General features: G+C 37.2%; 2 protein-coding genes across 4 annotated transcripts; one reads left to right on the forward strand and one right to left on the reverse strand.

Moving 5' to 3' along the window:
• The first annotated feature begins 4,842 nt into the window (after positions 1-4,842).
• psmf1 (proteasome inhibitor subunit 1) lies at positions 4,843-10,152 on the forward strand. Of its 3 annotated transcripts, none has more exons than XM_056750619.1 (8): positions 4,843-5,036; positions 5,621-5,758; positions 6,391-6,543; positions 6,625-6,707; positions 6,911-7,099; positions 8,894-8,947; positions 9,384-9,542; positions 9,862-10,152. In XM_056750619.1, exons 2-8 carry the CDS (start codon positions 5,630-5,632, stop codon positions 9,911-9,913), a joined length of 819 nt encoding a protein of 272 aa, XP_056606597.1. In that variant the 5' UTR covers positions 4,843-5,036; positions 5,621-5,629; the 3' UTR covers positions 9,914-10,152. The 3 variants fall into 3 exon arrangements, with proteins under 3 accessions (XP_056606597.1, XP_056606596.1, XP_056606598.1); XM_056750618.1 differs by lacking the exon at positions 4,843-5,036 and adding an exon at positions 5,355-5,472; XM_056750620.1 differs by lacking the exons at positions 4,843-5,036; positions 8,894-8,947; positions 9,384-9,542; positions 9,862-10,152 and adding exons at positions 5,355-5,472; positions 7,203-7,536.
• A 647-nt stretch (positions 10,153-10,799) lies between these two features.
• Positions 10,800-16,296, reverse strand: tmem74b (transmembrane protein 74B). The gene is made up of 2 exons (XM_056749750.1): positions 15,973-16,296; positions 10,800-14,918 (listed from the first exon to the last, which is right to left on the reverse strand). The coding sequence occupies exon 2, from the start codon at positions 14,867-14,869 to the stop codon at positions 14,165-14,167; it is 705 nt and encodes a 234-aa protein (XP_056605728.1). The 5' UTR covers positions 14,870-14,918; positions 15,973-16,296; the 3' UTR covers positions 10,800-14,164.
• Between the last annotated feature and the right edge of the window lie 915 nt (positions 16,297-17,211).

The following is a 17,211-nucleotide window of genomic DNA, read 5'->3' on the forward strand; positions in this document are numbered from 1 at the left end:
TTTTAAGAAATTCCTCTGGTTTCACAATGTTGTTTATGTATTAGCCCATATCTTTTATGTAGCCTACATGAGACGTGCTTTGATATGGCAAAACTTTTTCCATGCCTCAACTTTTGACCTTTCTGCCCAAACCATAATACTTAGCTTAACTCTTCCATCCCTCTATATTTGGATGGTTTAGGAAGTCGAGGTTATTTCTTTAAACACACAGCGTACTGCTGGAGCACAGATTGAATTGATGTGTTTGCTGTGGTTGTGGTGCTCCAAATCGTGCAGATTTTTATACGTTATCCAGAGCTTTGAGGTTGGGTTTGTTTGTTTTATCGTATAAAGTTTAGGCTATCATTAGAGATCTGAGGGAAAGAAGGCGTATATATTTGAAAACGTCTTGTATTCCATCTGCACATCTGTATTTTTTTCATGGATCTTTGTTAACAAATAACAAATGTTTCACACACACAAAGAAATCGGAATTAGACTGAAAATGATATAAACAAACAAATCACCAAAGACAGATTTTGTGGCTAATTATGCTACCATCGCTTCCAAATATTACAGCGGGATGTTTACAATGGATGTGAAAATCTGTTTGTATCTATTTTGATCTTTCTTTCTGTCTTGTCCTCAAGTGCTTGCATGGAAACACCATTTACAGGATGTTTAAAAAGATTTGCACTTTTCTTTTTTTACCATAATAAGACCAAAACACAATTTTAGGGAATGGAAAATCTACATCAAATGTAAAATAGCAGTTAGGCTGCTTTTCTATTTGATCTCTTTTTATGCAAATAAAGCCATACTAAATCATCTTTGTTCACTGATTATCAATGTATCAGAAAATGTGTATGAACACTGTTATTTTATAATATTTTAATTTTTGGTTCTGAATAGATGCAACCATTAAACAAGATTACGTTATTATATTATATTTACTTTATTTTCGTGTATTTTGACAATACCATCATTTTTTGTAGGCCTACTACCGTGAAGTACCATAAACACTATGGTACATAAATATGATTTCATTACTCACCTGCAGAACCATTAGTTTGGAACCCAAATAGGTGCGCTGCATGCACATTACGAGCACAGAATAGAGAATCGTTGTGAAATCTTGATTTCTCTCTGTGTTTTATAACCAAGCTTAAAGTGCATGTGGGATAGGAGCCATTGCAATCATGACGTCCAACCAAATGCGCACCAGATGCAACGGGTAAGATACTGGCCATTCAGAGGCACGCCATGCGCCAGTCACACAACACATCTCTTTTGCATTCACTTCCAATCAACATAGCCCGTTTCATTCAAAGCCCCCATCATCCCGAGCCCCTCATCTGTTGGGATGTCAGTCTGTTGGATTGCTTGCCTTTGATAACAATGTACTTAAAGCAGCTAACTTCCCTCTGCTGGCTCGTAGTGCTTGGTACTGTCCTCAATAAAAGAACCAGATTTCAGTCTCTCCATAAAGCCCTGATAAGAAATTTACAAGTACATTTAATCATTTAGCAGACGCTTTTATCCAAAGCGACTTACAAAGAGTTTAAGGAGCAATATGCGATATGTCATACATGAGCAATAATGCAATAGGTGCTAATACAAAGTTACTGGTTTCAACAAAAGCTAGACCACTACCTGTTTAGAGAAAGAGAGAGGGTTAGTATTATTAAATTTTTTTCTTCATTTGTCTGTCAAGTATTCACAGAAGTGTTGGGTTTTAAGTAGTTTTTTTAATGTTGTGAGAGACTTAATTTTAATACCTTTTAATTTCCCCCGTATAACCTGTAACGTCTGATTTGAGGGAAACAATATTCCATCTTGGATCATCTGTATACTTATAATATAAAATATGTATAATTATAATATGTTTCTGTGAATACGACTATTGCTCCTTTCAAAAACCTGCCGGTGAGATGCATACTCAGACACACTTACATCCTGACAGATCTTCCAAAAGCAAGATACCTTTTTTCGGCCAAATCCAAGACAGCATTCCATGCATTCTTCACAAAGATAACCATTCCCTGAATGCGTTACAATGGGCTTGCCAAAAAAAAGCACATCCAAATTTTAGATTTAGGAGTCAAGGACTATTTTACTGAATATCTACATACCTATTTTTATGACTGTTTGAAGACCAGTTGTTAAGTTGTTAACTTAAATGTCCAGTCTGTCTATTTTTGGGGGATTGATTGACAGAAATACAATATAATATTAATAACTTTGTCTTCAGAGGTGTATAAAGAGCTTACATAATGAAGCGTTATATTTGTTTTAAGTTAGAATTAACTAATTCTATCAACACACACTGTGGGTCCTTGCATGGAATTCGCCATGTTTTTTCTACAGTAGCCATAAACGGACAAACTGCTCTACAGAGCGTGTTTCGTAAATATCTCCATTAACAAAGAAGCGAAAACCTGACGACATCGAAACAAAAACAAGTTCGAAGGGGGTTTATATCTTTTGGAGAATGCAAAATATTTGAATGGAAGGCACATGCATGTTTGATGTCTTTGAAAGCAGTGCCACATTTCTGAACTTGATATGCATTTTAAGGAAGATTAATAAGGTATTTTTACACCTGGCATACATTTCCAAAATAACCATTTTAGTGAATAGACAAGTTTAATAAACTGTTTAACATGGTTATTTGATTGACACATGGATTAACAGTTTGGAGAAATCGTATAGCAGGAGACCCAATCTGTCAGGAGACATGTGGAGACATTCTTTGAGGAAAGAAGGAAAACTTTCAAGTGCTTTGGACAGTTTTTAGCACAGATATATAAAGCAGCAGGACATCCCAGATTAGGGCCATATGCTGCACCTGGGCTGTGTTGTGATGTGTAATACTGAAGACGACAAGGCCAACAAAACAAGCTATCGAACTAAAGAGGCAATGACGGGTCAATGAGCTTCTTACATTCTCACAAACATCATGTGACTTCTTTAAAACAAATCCATCCTTAATGAAACATTATGTATTCTCAAAAATGTAATTTAATATAGAATTATCATACATTTTGTCACCTGCAGGGGTGCAATTTAGGTAGATGTCCCCTTCAAATAAACAACGTTTGCCAAATTTAGATTTGGAAAATACATTGTGTATATATATTAATGTATGCATGCATAAGAAAGGCTACTGTATGCAAAAAACTACTGCATGATTTTTGTTCGAAAAAAACAAATGTTTTTTCCATTGTCTCAGATGTGAATTGGTCGCTTGTTGTGAAATGTTGTGTTGCTAATGAGGCTACAGTGGTCTTTATTGTGTGCACACGATGCTTGTTTTTCATGATAATGATACCTTATGTCTGGGTTTCATTACTGCAAAACGTCGTACTTGGTGGCCTCATTCTCAAGAAATTCTAGCAAACCTACTGTGACTGTGATGTATCGGACCTTATGCCAACTGTAAGGGATCTTATGTCAACATACTGTGTGTCTTCAAGACAAGAGGGCTTTGCCAGAAATCTGTTGGACTCAAAGACTGAAGTTATCTAATCTTTACTACACGAAGAAGACCCAAAACGTGGGTTCCATGGTCACTTAATTGAGAGGACATGCTGCTGACAAATGGCAGAATGTCATTTTTTTTGTGTGATTCAGAGTCATTCATAGTATTGCAGTTGCAAAGTTGATCTGGATGGTTAATACATGTGATAGAAAAACCCAGCCCCAGATCTCTGTGACTGTACGGTGCTATACCAGTGATGTCGTTGTCTGTGTACAAACAAAGAATATAAAGTAAAGCCTTCTCTGTATGCATGACAAACCTTGACTTTGATCTTCTTGTTAGTGCTGTAAGTGAATATAGAACATTGATGAGATGGGAGGCCTCCCTCCAAAATAAGCTTCTGTGCAATGTGTTTTCAATGCGCTGAAACTTAAAACAGATGGGCTTGCTATAGTTCCTCCTAGCTTGAGAATGTCAGCCAAAGTCCTAAAAAGAAGGAGAAAATTCTTTCATTCTTACATACTTTCTAAGGGCAGAATGCTATACTATGGTAAAATGTGTTTGGGTAGTAGTATTAGTAATATAGGTTTCTTTTTTCTCATGCAATACAGGGGAACCCTATCTACCAGCAACATTCTCACTTGTCAGTGTATGTTCTCTCCTTTGATGGAACAAAATTGTGATATCAGGCTGAATCTCTGAGATCTTACTTGTTGTGGTGCTAAAGGTCACTGGTGTTAATGTGAGATAAGTATGCACTTTCTATCAAATGAAACACAGGGGAGAACTATATCTGACAGTAACATTCTCAGCCGTCAGATAACGTTGCCCCTGCAATAACTAGCCAAATTTAGCCTTGAAAGGCTCCACATTCAAAGCAACCCCAATCTAATGGTCCAGTGGTCTAGTGGTAAGTGCGTAGGGTGATTATATGCCGTAACAGTTTGAGGGGTGCAGATTGCTGGGTTGTGGCCTGGTTTTGGTTTTCCTCGTTCAAGACGTGGGATCCTTATCTGACGGCAACATTCTAAGTTGTCCGAATATTTTCTATTGCTTTGATGGAAAATAAAGTGATTCGAAGATGAGAACTTATTTGTTGTGGCGTTAAATGTCAGCAGTGTTAATGTTAGACAACCATCGACTTTCTGTCTGAGTGCTGTGTCCAACGAGGCGTTTCTGCCGGCGTGTGGAGTTTTTTCAACTGTTTCCAACTGAAACGCCCTCTTTTCTCAATGGGTGCCCAGAATAAAAAAATGCTCAATTTGGTTCAGATGCGCCTGCAGCGGGCGATTTCAGCCAAGCAACTGCCATTTTCAGTCGGGTATGAACGCTTGGTGGACACAGCCCCTAATAGAACACAGGGGGAACGCTATCTGACAGTGATGTTTTCAGATATCACTCCCCCTGCTATAAATGGCAACATTTAGCTTTGAAAGGTCTCAACCGAAACGGCCCAGTGAGACATTCTTAGTTGTCAGGATATGTTCTCCTGTTTTGAAGGAAAATTTCATCATGCTGAAACTTCGGGAACCTACTGGTTGTGCTGGTGAGAGTCACCTGCGTTGATGTGATACAAGTATGAACTTTCTATCTAATAGAACACAGGGAGAACTGTATCTGAGAGTAACATTTTTAGCTGTCATAACGTTCCCCCTGCTTTAAAATGATTACAAAACTTGTCTATATAGTGTGTTTTGCCTTATTCCAGTCAGTGTTTATAATCATCTTTGAGTGATTCTCTTGTTTGTTTTACAACAGGAGCCATTAATATAAACTGTTCAAATCCACTGATTAAAATGTATGTTATAATATTACTAATATTAATATTGTTAATTATGCGAATTGTTCAAGTGCTTTTTGGAAAAAAACAAGTGCCGCGTTATATTTGAAATAGGCGGAACCAACGGCTCTGGTCGGAACGAACGTTGAGACACTGGTTCACTCCGGATGATAATTCCCGTCGGACTGACATGACCAACAAAAATAATAACTTCTTGAATTAATCTTTAAATGTACGTATTGTAATAACAGAAGATATTTCGCGGCATTCGATATTATTAATATCGCTTAATAAAAATGTTTATGTCATGTGCTTGAGCATGTTCATACTTTATTGTCGCTAAGTCGGTTGTTTTGGTTTCGTTTCTTCTGTTTTCACAGCTTTTAAAGATGGCAGGACTTGAACTGCTTTTCAACTGCGTGTCAAACTCCATATCATGTTCCCAGGATGCTTTGATCTGTTTTGTACACTGGGAAATAGTGAAAAGCGGCTATAAATGTCTGGGGATTGGAGATGAGGTGAGTAAATAGTGACTTTTAACTGTAAACACATTACAATCTCTTAGAAACACCAGCACTTATGTTTCTCCATTACTGCATGACTGGTGTTTTTTACTGAATTGTCATACTGTGATACAGAAAGCATTTATGAATTAAAAACTGCATCTATATAATAAAAGGCATAATTTCAGAAGTTAAATTATTAAAGAAATTAAGATATTTAACCAACTGGTGCGATTAACTGTAACTACTGTGTTGTTTTTTTGGATGTACGAAGTCAGTTCACACAGGTACATCATATTAGGTCCACTATTGTGCCAGTGTCAAAATTGTATTTTATTGAGAAATGTTTTGCTTGTACTTTCTTTAAAAAAAGATCCAACTTGATTTGATTTTGTATATCTAACATTTGACACTTTTTACCAGTAACATAGATGCTCCCTGTTGAAAAAAATGTTTATCCTGGGTAAGGTATGTTTTGATGCTGGTTTGACCATCTTAGACTAGCAAAGGACCAGCACACACCACGATCAAAACATAACAAACCAGCATATGCTGTTTTTTCAACACCTGGTTTATATGTACAAAGTCAAGGGTCTGAATAATATTATTGTAAATGTTTTTTAATCAATCCTCAATCTTTCACACAGCCTGCAAATGGAGAGAAGAAATCAGAACTGCTTCCTGCCGGTTGGAATGGAAGCAAGGAGCTGTATACACTCAGATACAGATCCAAGGATGACAAGTCCAACTTACTGCTCAAAGCTTTTACTGTGGATTCAACTTTGATTTTCAATTTAATGGTAATAAATCATTCCTTCAATTTATGTCATTGTATAGCTAAATAGTTGATGACTTCCTAAACTTCATTTTATATTTTGTAGGACTCAAAAACCGAAAAAGTCACAGACCTGACAGTCAATGTCAACGAATACATTGCTGAAGGCAATCTGCAAACATTTGAAAGGTGTGTAAAACTTTCAAATAATTCGAAGTGTTAAAAAGAATTTGTTTCAATGTTCATATTTTTTTATGATTGCTTATAAAATAGTTTAAGCTGTGAACTGTTATCTCTTATTTATGTTTATTTCAAGCATGTACCATCATTCTGTGTATTTGAGTGTAGAAGAAGAATTTGTGTAAAAAAATACCTTTTGTCTTTATCCTCAGCGTGTTCAAAAACACAGATGAACTGATAATTAAGTTGAAGTCCTCACTGCTGCCTCCAGAGAAGGAAGAGCGACAAGAAAAGAACGAGAGGAAACGAGAGAGTGAAAAAGCCTCAAATTTAAGAGATTCTAACAACGACCCTCTCCTGATCCCACACAGAGCCCCTCCAACCAGACACCCACCTGACTGGTGAATATCTATCCGTCCTTTCTTTTTTCATGCAAATTATACTGTGATTTATAGGCCAACTTCAAGAATTTCAATAGACAGTTTTTGATGGAGTTGTCTGTAGGGCACGTCTTATTCATGCTATCGGGAAGCACTCAAGCAGTCTCCAGTTTCTATGGTTACCCCCTCAGGTGGCCCAGACTTATGTTCACAACACATTGATTTTATGTTTCTCTCTTGTTCTGCATTGGGTGAAAACTGCTTCTGTGGTCTGTTCTGAGAACAGTGGAACTTCATCCCACACTCTAGTAACCATGTTATCACTAGTTCAGTTATAATTGCTAAACAACCAAAACCAGTGAATGTCAGCGGAGTCTAGTAAGATGTCTTTGAAATTTTATATTATGTCATTATAAAATTTTCAAAGTTCACTCACACACAAGGTCCCGTCCTGACGTTGACAATGTCATGTTAAAATAAACATCACAATCTTTGCAACATTTTGGACCTATATGTTTTGTTTTCCATGTGTGTGCGTAAGTTAAAAGTCAATTTGTGATTGTCAGAGTGGCAGGACTGTGTGTATGCGTGTGAAGGACGTTATGGAGTGCTCCGGGAATTTGAGTGAGAGTTGTGCGCATTTGTGGGTTATCTAGGCGTCAGCTCATGTCCCCAGTCTTATTTAATATTTAGCAGCGCGGTTCCTGAGAGATCTCTCACTGCTGCGCCTGTGTCTATTTTCTGAGGCACTGAGGTTTGTGGGTATTGTGTGACTGGCACCGCAGACGTCGAACAGAGAACTGCTGTGTGAAAGAGAGAAGGAGACTGAGCGAGACTGTGCTGCGTGGTTGCTGAGGAGTTTTAGGTGGTTGCTATTAGTGGCATCACTTATGAGTTTATGAGTTCACTAATGCAAATATAAAATACTTAAATGGCTTAAAATGACAAAAACTCTGCAAGAAAAGCAGAGAGCTGGTGCAGTGGTCCCTTTACGGACATGGCAGAAACCCAGAGATGGTTTTGGGTGTTTGTCTTCTACTTCCCCTTCCTGGGTTCACGGTGACCCCTATCAGATTCTTTATGATGTCAGCCATTTATCGACTCGGGCTGTTGCCGTGGACGTGATGGTAATTCAGTCAAACGTTCTCTGCTTGCAGCCACTCAGAAGGTGTCTTTATTTAAAGTCAAAGAACACGTGGCCTTTAAGAACGTTTAGCTGAGTCATACCGGAACATTCAGTTATGTTACAACACTAGAATAAATCACAAGCCAAGTTTAAGTTGTTTATCATCTAAATAATTGTCAATAGAAAGCAAAAAGAATAAGAATTGTCCTTAATAAGCATTTTGTCTGTAGGTTATATAGTAATTTTAGGAAATTAAGAAATCCATTTATCCAATTTTAATATACAAACAAGGGACAGTTCACATAAAATGACTATATTTTCATCATTTCCTCACTTTCATGACATTCCAAACCTGTGTGACTGACTTTCTCCTGCAGAACACAACAGAAGATATTTTGAGAAATGTTGGCCATCAAATAACATCGGACCACATTCACTTTCATTGCATGGACACAAAACCACTGAGACATTTCTCAAAATGTCTTCTTTAATGTTCCACAGACATATACAGGTTTTAAACAACACGAGAGTGATTCAATTATGATCAAATTTTTCTTTTGGGGTGAACTGTCCCTTTAAGCTACACTCATTGCATTAGATAACAAAACATCTTAGGAAAAACAGACCGCGGAAAGTATTCAAACTCTTTTTATTCATTTTATACACTTTATTGTCTGTTTTGTTTTTAGGCCCAACCCAATGGCTCCATTTGCAGCCGGAGGGGCAGATCTGGATCCTTTTGGGTAAGAAATCCAGCATCAAACGTATAGACGTGCTTATATCATTTATGTGTCTCTTGACCTCTAGCTTGTATATACAGCTAGTTTTCATTATGCTTAAATGTGCACAAATTAGTTTTTTGTTTGTGATTTACTGAGATTAAAAAGGTGGTTTTCAGCTGCTCGTGTGATCATGAGTAGTGACCTTTTTTGCTAAATAAATAGCTTTTCCAGGCCACTTTATGTACATCACTTTAAACATATTCATCAAAAGTTCTATTTATTTTTTAACCTTACGTCTTTCCACATAAAAATGACATCTTACTCCTTTAACAATGAAAGCTTTTAAAGAATACTTAAGAATCAAAATTAATGAGACCGGCTTAAAAGGATGCTACAAGCATACTTACTGAATTATTTATTGGACCTTGACTTTCATCTCTTGGTTTATTTTTTCCAGTGGAAGGGCTGGAGGAATGATTGTCGATCCATTGCGTGCCGGGTTTCCTCGCTCAGGGTTTGACCCATCATTCGGTATACCTGGAGTCCTCCCCCCAGGCGCTGTGCCCCCTGGTGCACGCTTTGACCCATTCGGTCCTGTCGGCCGAAACAGACCGGGGTAAGAGTCAAGCGAATATTCTGGACTTACTATTTTCATTTCACATTCCTTATCTTTGTAGAAGAAAACGTAAAAAGGTATCTTCTTTATTAGTCTTTAAAACAGCAGGCTTTCCCTATTTGCAAAGTATATTTTAGGTTACTTTGTTGTTTTTATTCTTTATGGTTAATCTAACTAGTCCTTTAGAAAAAAAAATATTTATTTACTTAACATAACCTTTTTATCATCATTCTGTCAGTTACCTGAATTCAGCTATGAAATCTCATATGTTTCCATCATCGTGTCACTTCTGATGTCATTTTTGTGCTCCGCTTTCCAGGCCAGACCCTGATCACATGCCTCCTCCAGGTTATGATGACATGTTCATGTAGAGAAGAAACAACAATTTTCTTCTTGGAAAACTTCCTGTTTTCAGATGTTCCCGATATGCACTTTGTGTTTAAATAACTCTACTTAAAAGGTGTGTTGTAGTGTAAACAAAGCAGGTCCTTATAATTCCATTTTAATGCAAGTTTAGTTTGACTCATTTTTTTCATTTGTTGCTAAATCATTCTTTGTCTGAAAATTAAACTACTATTTGTCCAATAAAACTTTTCTTTGTTTGTGATCTATATATGATTAAACATATTACAAAAAAAGGAAAAGAAAAGGAAAAGGGTCTTCTTTGAAGCACATAATGGTAAATAAATGACAGCATTTTTATTTATGGACGGACTATACCTAAAACAGCTTTTCCTACCTTTTACAACAGGTTTGTGTAAATGCCGTTCCCCTATATGACTATTATAACTCATATTTGCGGATTCTCTTGCTCTCCTTACAATGTCAATAGATGTAACAGGGAAGCTGTTTGAGATGGTCACTTCAATGAGAGAAACACGCTGAAGGATCCAGCAGATTTAGCGGAAATCAATAGCTGTAATGACCATTGTAAGTCATGGAGCATTTTGACTGTACTCTGCTGACAGAGCCGGATATAAAGACACTCTAGAGCGTCCTTTAAGTACGACCCGATTTAACTACTGCGTATCATTGTAAAAATGAAGTGCCAATTCGTTTAGTTGTGCTTAGACACTATACTTTTACATTTCAGACTGAAAGAGAAGTGAAGTGAAGTGAAGAACTTATTTGAGTTAAATTACTACAGTAAATGACTAGAAAGGAACTACGGTCCAAGTTAATTTCTGTATGTAATAATGATCAAATATTCCTTTTTAATTGGTGCAGTGAGGTTAAAAAGGACACGGCTAACAGAACTAACAACAAAAATGTTATAGTTTATTTCACACATGGAAACTGTATCAAAAGGTGAACATTTGCCTCGGACATACAGGAGGTTACAGAATTCAAATGCACATCTCACATAGTACACATGCAGTTCACTCCTCCTACATTTTTAAAGAAGTGGGATTTACCAGAGTGCAGCGACATTGCTTTCACTTTAAAAACAAAAAGAGTAAAAATGGGATAACAGTCTGCATGGCCCCTAAAAAATGTGCACACAACTATCTGCAGTATTGGAGTGCAGCGGTTCATTGCGCCGCTCTCTCCTTGATTAACCTTCACACATTTTACACCGATGCAAATTTAGTAACAAAGCCAAGCATGTGTTTTTCATTATCGAAGACAAATACAAACCCCTTTATTGTGCTCATTTGAAATTCAGTGCTCTGTGGAACAGCACACAGCCATACTGCTACTTATTCTTTAGTGTGGAAAATGTTTACTATGGATAGAATCTGAATTTTTCTTTTAAAATAACAATAATGAAGCCCCTGAAAACCCTTAACCCCTAAAGGCTTTAACGGTGGGGCAGATTGTAGTAAAACGCACAAATGAGAACGTACAATTTGATACAAAATAGCCGCCTCATTAAATAGTTACGCATAGCAATGAAATTGTCGAAATAACTGAATAGTGCTGCAGAATTGAGCATGCAATGTGTGACACCGTGCCAAAGCATTTGTTTATATATTTTGTATTTTGCATACTTTTCAACTACCTTTTAACAGTATACTTTATTTTCTTCAGTATGTGGTGAACAACACAGTGGTGTTCCATTCCGAACAACAGCCAATGTGACTTTCTCTTTTCTATTCAGGTCCGAGTTAAAGCTTTACATTTAGGGTTGTTTTATTAATACAGTGGTTTAATATTTAGTTAATGGGCTTGTGCATGACCACTGTAACACTGTAATAAGACAAACACTGTGTATGCAGCTGGCGTGGTGACACTGGTGGATTACCGGTTGTGTCCTCAATACAAATTCTTCTGTGCTTACAAGACAATATTTTACACAAAGACATGATACACTTTTCCTTTTTACCCTATCACATCAGACTATAGCCAACATCTTAAAGTTAATAAATGACATCTATATATAGTACAATTTTTTGATGCAATACAAAATGATGGAATATCAAAACATCCAACTAATCGAGTTCAGCACTTAAAGTTGCATCAGGCAGAACATGGAACATTTTATAGTTGTTTAAACCCATGTCGTCACAAATTACACCCACCAAATAGGTTATTTGATAAGGACAATATATAGTAAAGTTTGTGTACACAATGTGTAGACTTTCAGGGGCGGTTTCCCGGACTGGGTTTAAAACTAGTCCCAGATTCATTTAAATGTTGGAAGTTTCTTGATCGAAAACAACTTGCAATGACATTCCCTAAAATATATCAGTGTGATTGTTTTGTCTCAAGATGTACACCTGTAATGTTTTTTTTTAATTATGTTTTTAAAAATGATTTAAATATCCTTTTTTAACTAAGGCCTAGGCCTGGTTTAAAATAATCCCTGTCCAGGAAACTGCCCCTCAATGTTTAGTAAACATTTTTTTTAAAGAATCCTAATAAACTGGAATGTCGTCTACTGGAAAATAAATACCAACTGTAGATGTTATATTTATATAGAGGAAAGATTTGTATCATAAGTACAATATTCTCTGCATTTGTCACCATGTGCTCATGTCATCCGCACAAACTGCTTTCACCTTAACAGGAACAAACACAAGTGTTGCTCTATTCTTCTTATAAAGGAATAATTCACCTTCAGAATGGAAAACCATCATTTACACACCCTGTTGTCATTTTAAACCTGTGAGATTTTCTTTGAAGATATTTGGTCCCCATTGACCTCTACTGCATGTATACAAAACCGGTGCAGGTCAATGGGGACCAATGGTTTTCTGTTACCTGCAACATTTTTCAAAATATCGTCTTTTGTGTTCTGCAGAAGAAAGAAAGTCAAACAGGTTGGGCGTTTAAACCATGACAGAATTTTCATTTTGAAGGTGAACTACTCCTTTAACTTAAAGATTTTAACCTACTGGCAAAAAATGACTCCAAACATTCACTTCCTGAGACTGAAGTAAATGAGTTTTTTCTCTCACAAATAGAAGGCTATTGTACTGTTATCTGTACTACATCTAAAATGTGCGATACATCTCCTGTTCTTAGGTTTCTGCTTAGTTTGATTACAGTCTTGTATTTTCGAGCAGTGTACTTTATAATAGTTACTACCTCAGCAGGAACAAAGGCCATAATATAGCCAGCTGTATGAGCGATCAAATACACGTGAATGTCAAATGCGACCATAGTGTCCTGCTTAACTATTCTTTTTAAAAGGGGTGTTGAGAATATTTCTTAAAGCATCTGTTGTGTGATTGAAACCGAACATTGCTATGGAAATATATATTTTCTACTGGAATATAGACATATTGCACCATCGCAGTAAATGTTCACATTTTTGTTATTATTAAGCACATTTATACTAATGTCAGATACTGTAAAATAGATATTTCATTTCAAATGTTATGCATTCATACGTCTGTGTGTTCTCTTGGTAGCATGGCATTGTCCTCTACTCTGTGAACGTGAGGTGACGTAACATGTAAGTGACCACATATACATCAAAGTCCTACAAAACACTAACATTTTACAAATAAACAAGTTTAAATGTGTTCACGGTATATAATGAACTTTTGTAACATCTTAAGGCATATCGCATCCTTGGATAATAATAGTTTACACGTATTCCATTCATAGTGTTCTAGTGAAGATTATACAGACATTTATTTCAAGTTTTGTAAAGTAGCTGATGGCGGTTTATATTGCAGCATGTTGAGTTAGTTTGGCTTTATGATGGCTGACCGTTGTGCTTTCTATCAAAGGTCTTTGACATTAATCATTGTTCTCTAACATTCTGTTGTGCATGTTGCTCTGGATCTTAAAATGACTGCAGTCCTTGCAAGGCAGCAGTGTATTTATAATCGTACATTCTTCATATCTCCATTACTTTGTGTAGGCTTTAAAAAATGCTTATAGCTTCAAAATAAAAACAAAGGTGATCCGAAAGAGGAACAATTTTAAAGGTTCATATTTTTTCCATTTTACAGTCTGTGGAAACACTACAAAGAACATTTTGTGCAAACTCCACAAGGTCCAAGGTTCCACCTTTACCAACATTTCTCCTCATAACCTTTGTATACATCAAAATGCAATTTTAAGTCAAGTCACTGAAAAACTTACCCAAAACCTGAACCCTCTTTGCTGCCTTACAAGAATGGATGTTTCCTTTTGAAAATGTATCTAACCCTTGTGATCCGGTTGTGCTACGTGCTTTGCGCTCCGCTAGGAGCTTCATTACCGTTCGTGGCGTCAGTGGCAGCGCTCGGTTCACACTCCACGAGCGCGTCCCTCCCATCACCCTCCGCCAACTGTCTCATTCTCATATTAACAGATCCGTACGACTTCATGTGTCTCCTGGCGAAAGTTCTCCTGCGATACAGTTCCCCTTTGCATATAGACACCATTAACAAAACAGATAAGAGCATCCCCCCAAGTGTGAGCAAGCCAAGTCCCGCTATAATGCATTTGTCGAGGTGCGAACCGAGCTGCGCGTAATACATCTCCAGTTTTTCCATCTGGCGCGCTGTCACCTGGTCCGGATTGACTCTGGCCTCTCTGGGGATCGTGTAGGCTATTACAACCAATATTATCCCGCTGATGAGGAATATGAGCGCGCATATGAAACCGTAGTCCACCGAATTGTCGTTGTATTCGAGCTCGGGCTCGTCGTCGGAGCGCGGGGAGGTCACTTCTCTCTGAATACGCGTTGGATTTGACTGGTGCTCGGTCGCCATGCAGTCGGGTCCACATGTTCTCGACGTAACACGGATCCTCGTTCCCTGTTCTTCATCCTCGAACGACGCGTTTTCGATGCCGGTCGCTGTCCGCGGTGCTGATGAGGCCTGCTGTGATTCCCGGCCGCTCCCATCCCCCAGTTCACGGAGCTCTACGGCATTCAGAGACTCCATCTACACTGAGCGCCTGCACTCATGTCGAATCAAACACCTCTCGTTTCACCTGAAACAGAACAGATACTTCATTTTGCGTAACAGAAATGGTCAGAAAAAATGGCCAGATGCTGTCCTGTGTTCTATTGGTATTAATCACGTGTGTTATTAACCAATTTATCTTTAACAAATGTTATAGTTTTAGGGCAAAACGACACCCTGCTCTAAAACACCCCACCACAGAAGCCATTATATATTTGTCAGGATCTTAAATATTAAATTATGATATAAGATAATTTTCAGTAAATAAATACAATTTTGTTATATAGCAAAACGACACACTGCAGTAAAAACAAGAAATTGCATTGATTTCCATTATAAGCTGACTGTTGTGTTCTGTAGTGTTTTGCCAGAGAACACCAACAGAAACCTAACACGATACCAGTAGAAACATACAGAGACCATTTTAGTTTCCATTAAAAACAGCACAATTATAACCATTAAATTTACTAGAATGTCTGTGATAGTTGTATGTTTTTTTGCTTTCATGGTGGTCTTCAAATGCATCTTAAATATGAACAGTTATAAGATACTTTCCTTATACTCTTCCTATATTTTGTCATAGGTTTGTTACAAAAAGCAGATTAATTGTGGTTATATATGGCATATATCATAAATCCATTTAGCAAATTGTGCCGTTCAGTCGTTTAACATGACGAATTAGCAATTTGTCAGTGTGCATCTGTGCGCTCAGTTTGCGTTAAAAGTGACAACTAACGCACCGCCTAATTGATCTCATCCGACTAACAGAACGGAGGAACGCGGTCATTAAACCAAAACACCATATCAACAGGACGCATAAAATCTCATTTCTTACAGCGACGATTACGTGCGCTTCACGATGCAGTCGACGATATAACTCGCGCTTTTACGCGCAACCTAATACATCGTGGGTTCATTATTTTGACCTTGTAACACCCCACGCGTCTTGCCTTTTGCTTTGCATAGCAACCAGCGATTCTTTATATTCAACCATTCGTTTTGTTTATAGTGCGATAAAGGTTTTATCGAATAGCACAGAAGAGATGAATCAAATAAATACTGGTTAGAGAGCGATTACTTACCTCCATGCGCGATGGCTCCACTGATATCATAGTAACGGTGAGATCCTGGCAGGAAGACCTTCTTCATGGAGATCTCGAGGGAAGATTTAGCCATGCGCGAAAGAAAGGCGATCATTTTTCGGCGTTAAACGCAAACGCAGCATGCCAGATTCTCCATCAGAAACAGCTGCACTACCCAGTTCTGTATGTGCATAACGTCTGCTATGTCTTGTTTAGTTCTGAAATGCAATCTACCGTCTATCCAGCTTCACTGGTCTCTGTTGAGATCTACTCTGTCAGTTCATTGATCAGGCTGTTATATCGTCCATGCTGATCTTTTTTTGGATAGCTGACTGTTATTGGTATAAAAAGTGTAATAAGATGTATTAACCCTGCATATGTATTACATCTTTCAGTTAATCAAATTTGAAGTTTATTTTGCATGTTGAAAAGGAAGACCAGTAGGCTCTGTTTAAGGCATAAAATTGTATGTTTTTAACAAGTTTATCTCAGTCAGCACCGGTTTGAATATTTTTTATAATTCTTTTATTATTTTAACCACTATCATTGTAGTGCATGTGAGGTACAATGCCTATCAATTATAATCTGATTGTCAAAGTTAAATGCTATGCAGTTTGTCCCAGTGCCTTCCAGTGTGCCATGCCAGCAACATCAGATGATGCATTTTTAAAGCCCCAGCTGCAGAAACTGAAGCATATATCTGGGTAAATCATTTTAGGATATTATCCAAAAGTGCATTAAGAGAACCTATAGGGAAATCTAGTACTTGAAATTGTAACATAAAGCATGAACTGTGCATTATTTATGTAATTGTTTAGACTAAGGGACTTTTGTTTCTTCATCCATCTTTCTAAGGAATAATAGGCCCATGTTTTTTTTTACACTACCTTGTGATTCATAATCCATGTCCCTGGGAGACAGTTTGCGGTAAGAGCCTCAAGATCATTCTTTAATCTTACTTCTTATTTTCTATACATATAACTTTGATAGTACATCAAGAGCCTACATCAAGGCAATGATTCCTTTTTTCCCAAATGTATAATTTATTATGACACATCATAGATCAAAAAGTGGTGCCCCCATGCAAGCATCGTGCACCAGTGCCATTCATTAAAAAAAAATCTTTGAAAATGTGCAAGAAAACAAATAAATAATAATACATATTAATACATATCCTGATTTTGGCTGTTCTATAAATAAATATATATCCCCCAAATGTTGCTGTTACAATAAGTACCA

This window comes from Triplophysa dalaica, chromosome 6, assembly GCF_015846415.1.
Source record: "Triplophysa dalaica isolate WHDGS20190420 chromosome 6, ASM1584641v1, whole genome shotgun sequence".
Lineage (NCBI taxonomy): Eukaryota > Metazoa > Chordata > Actinopteri > Cypriniformes > Nemacheilidae > Triplophysa > Triplophysa dalaica.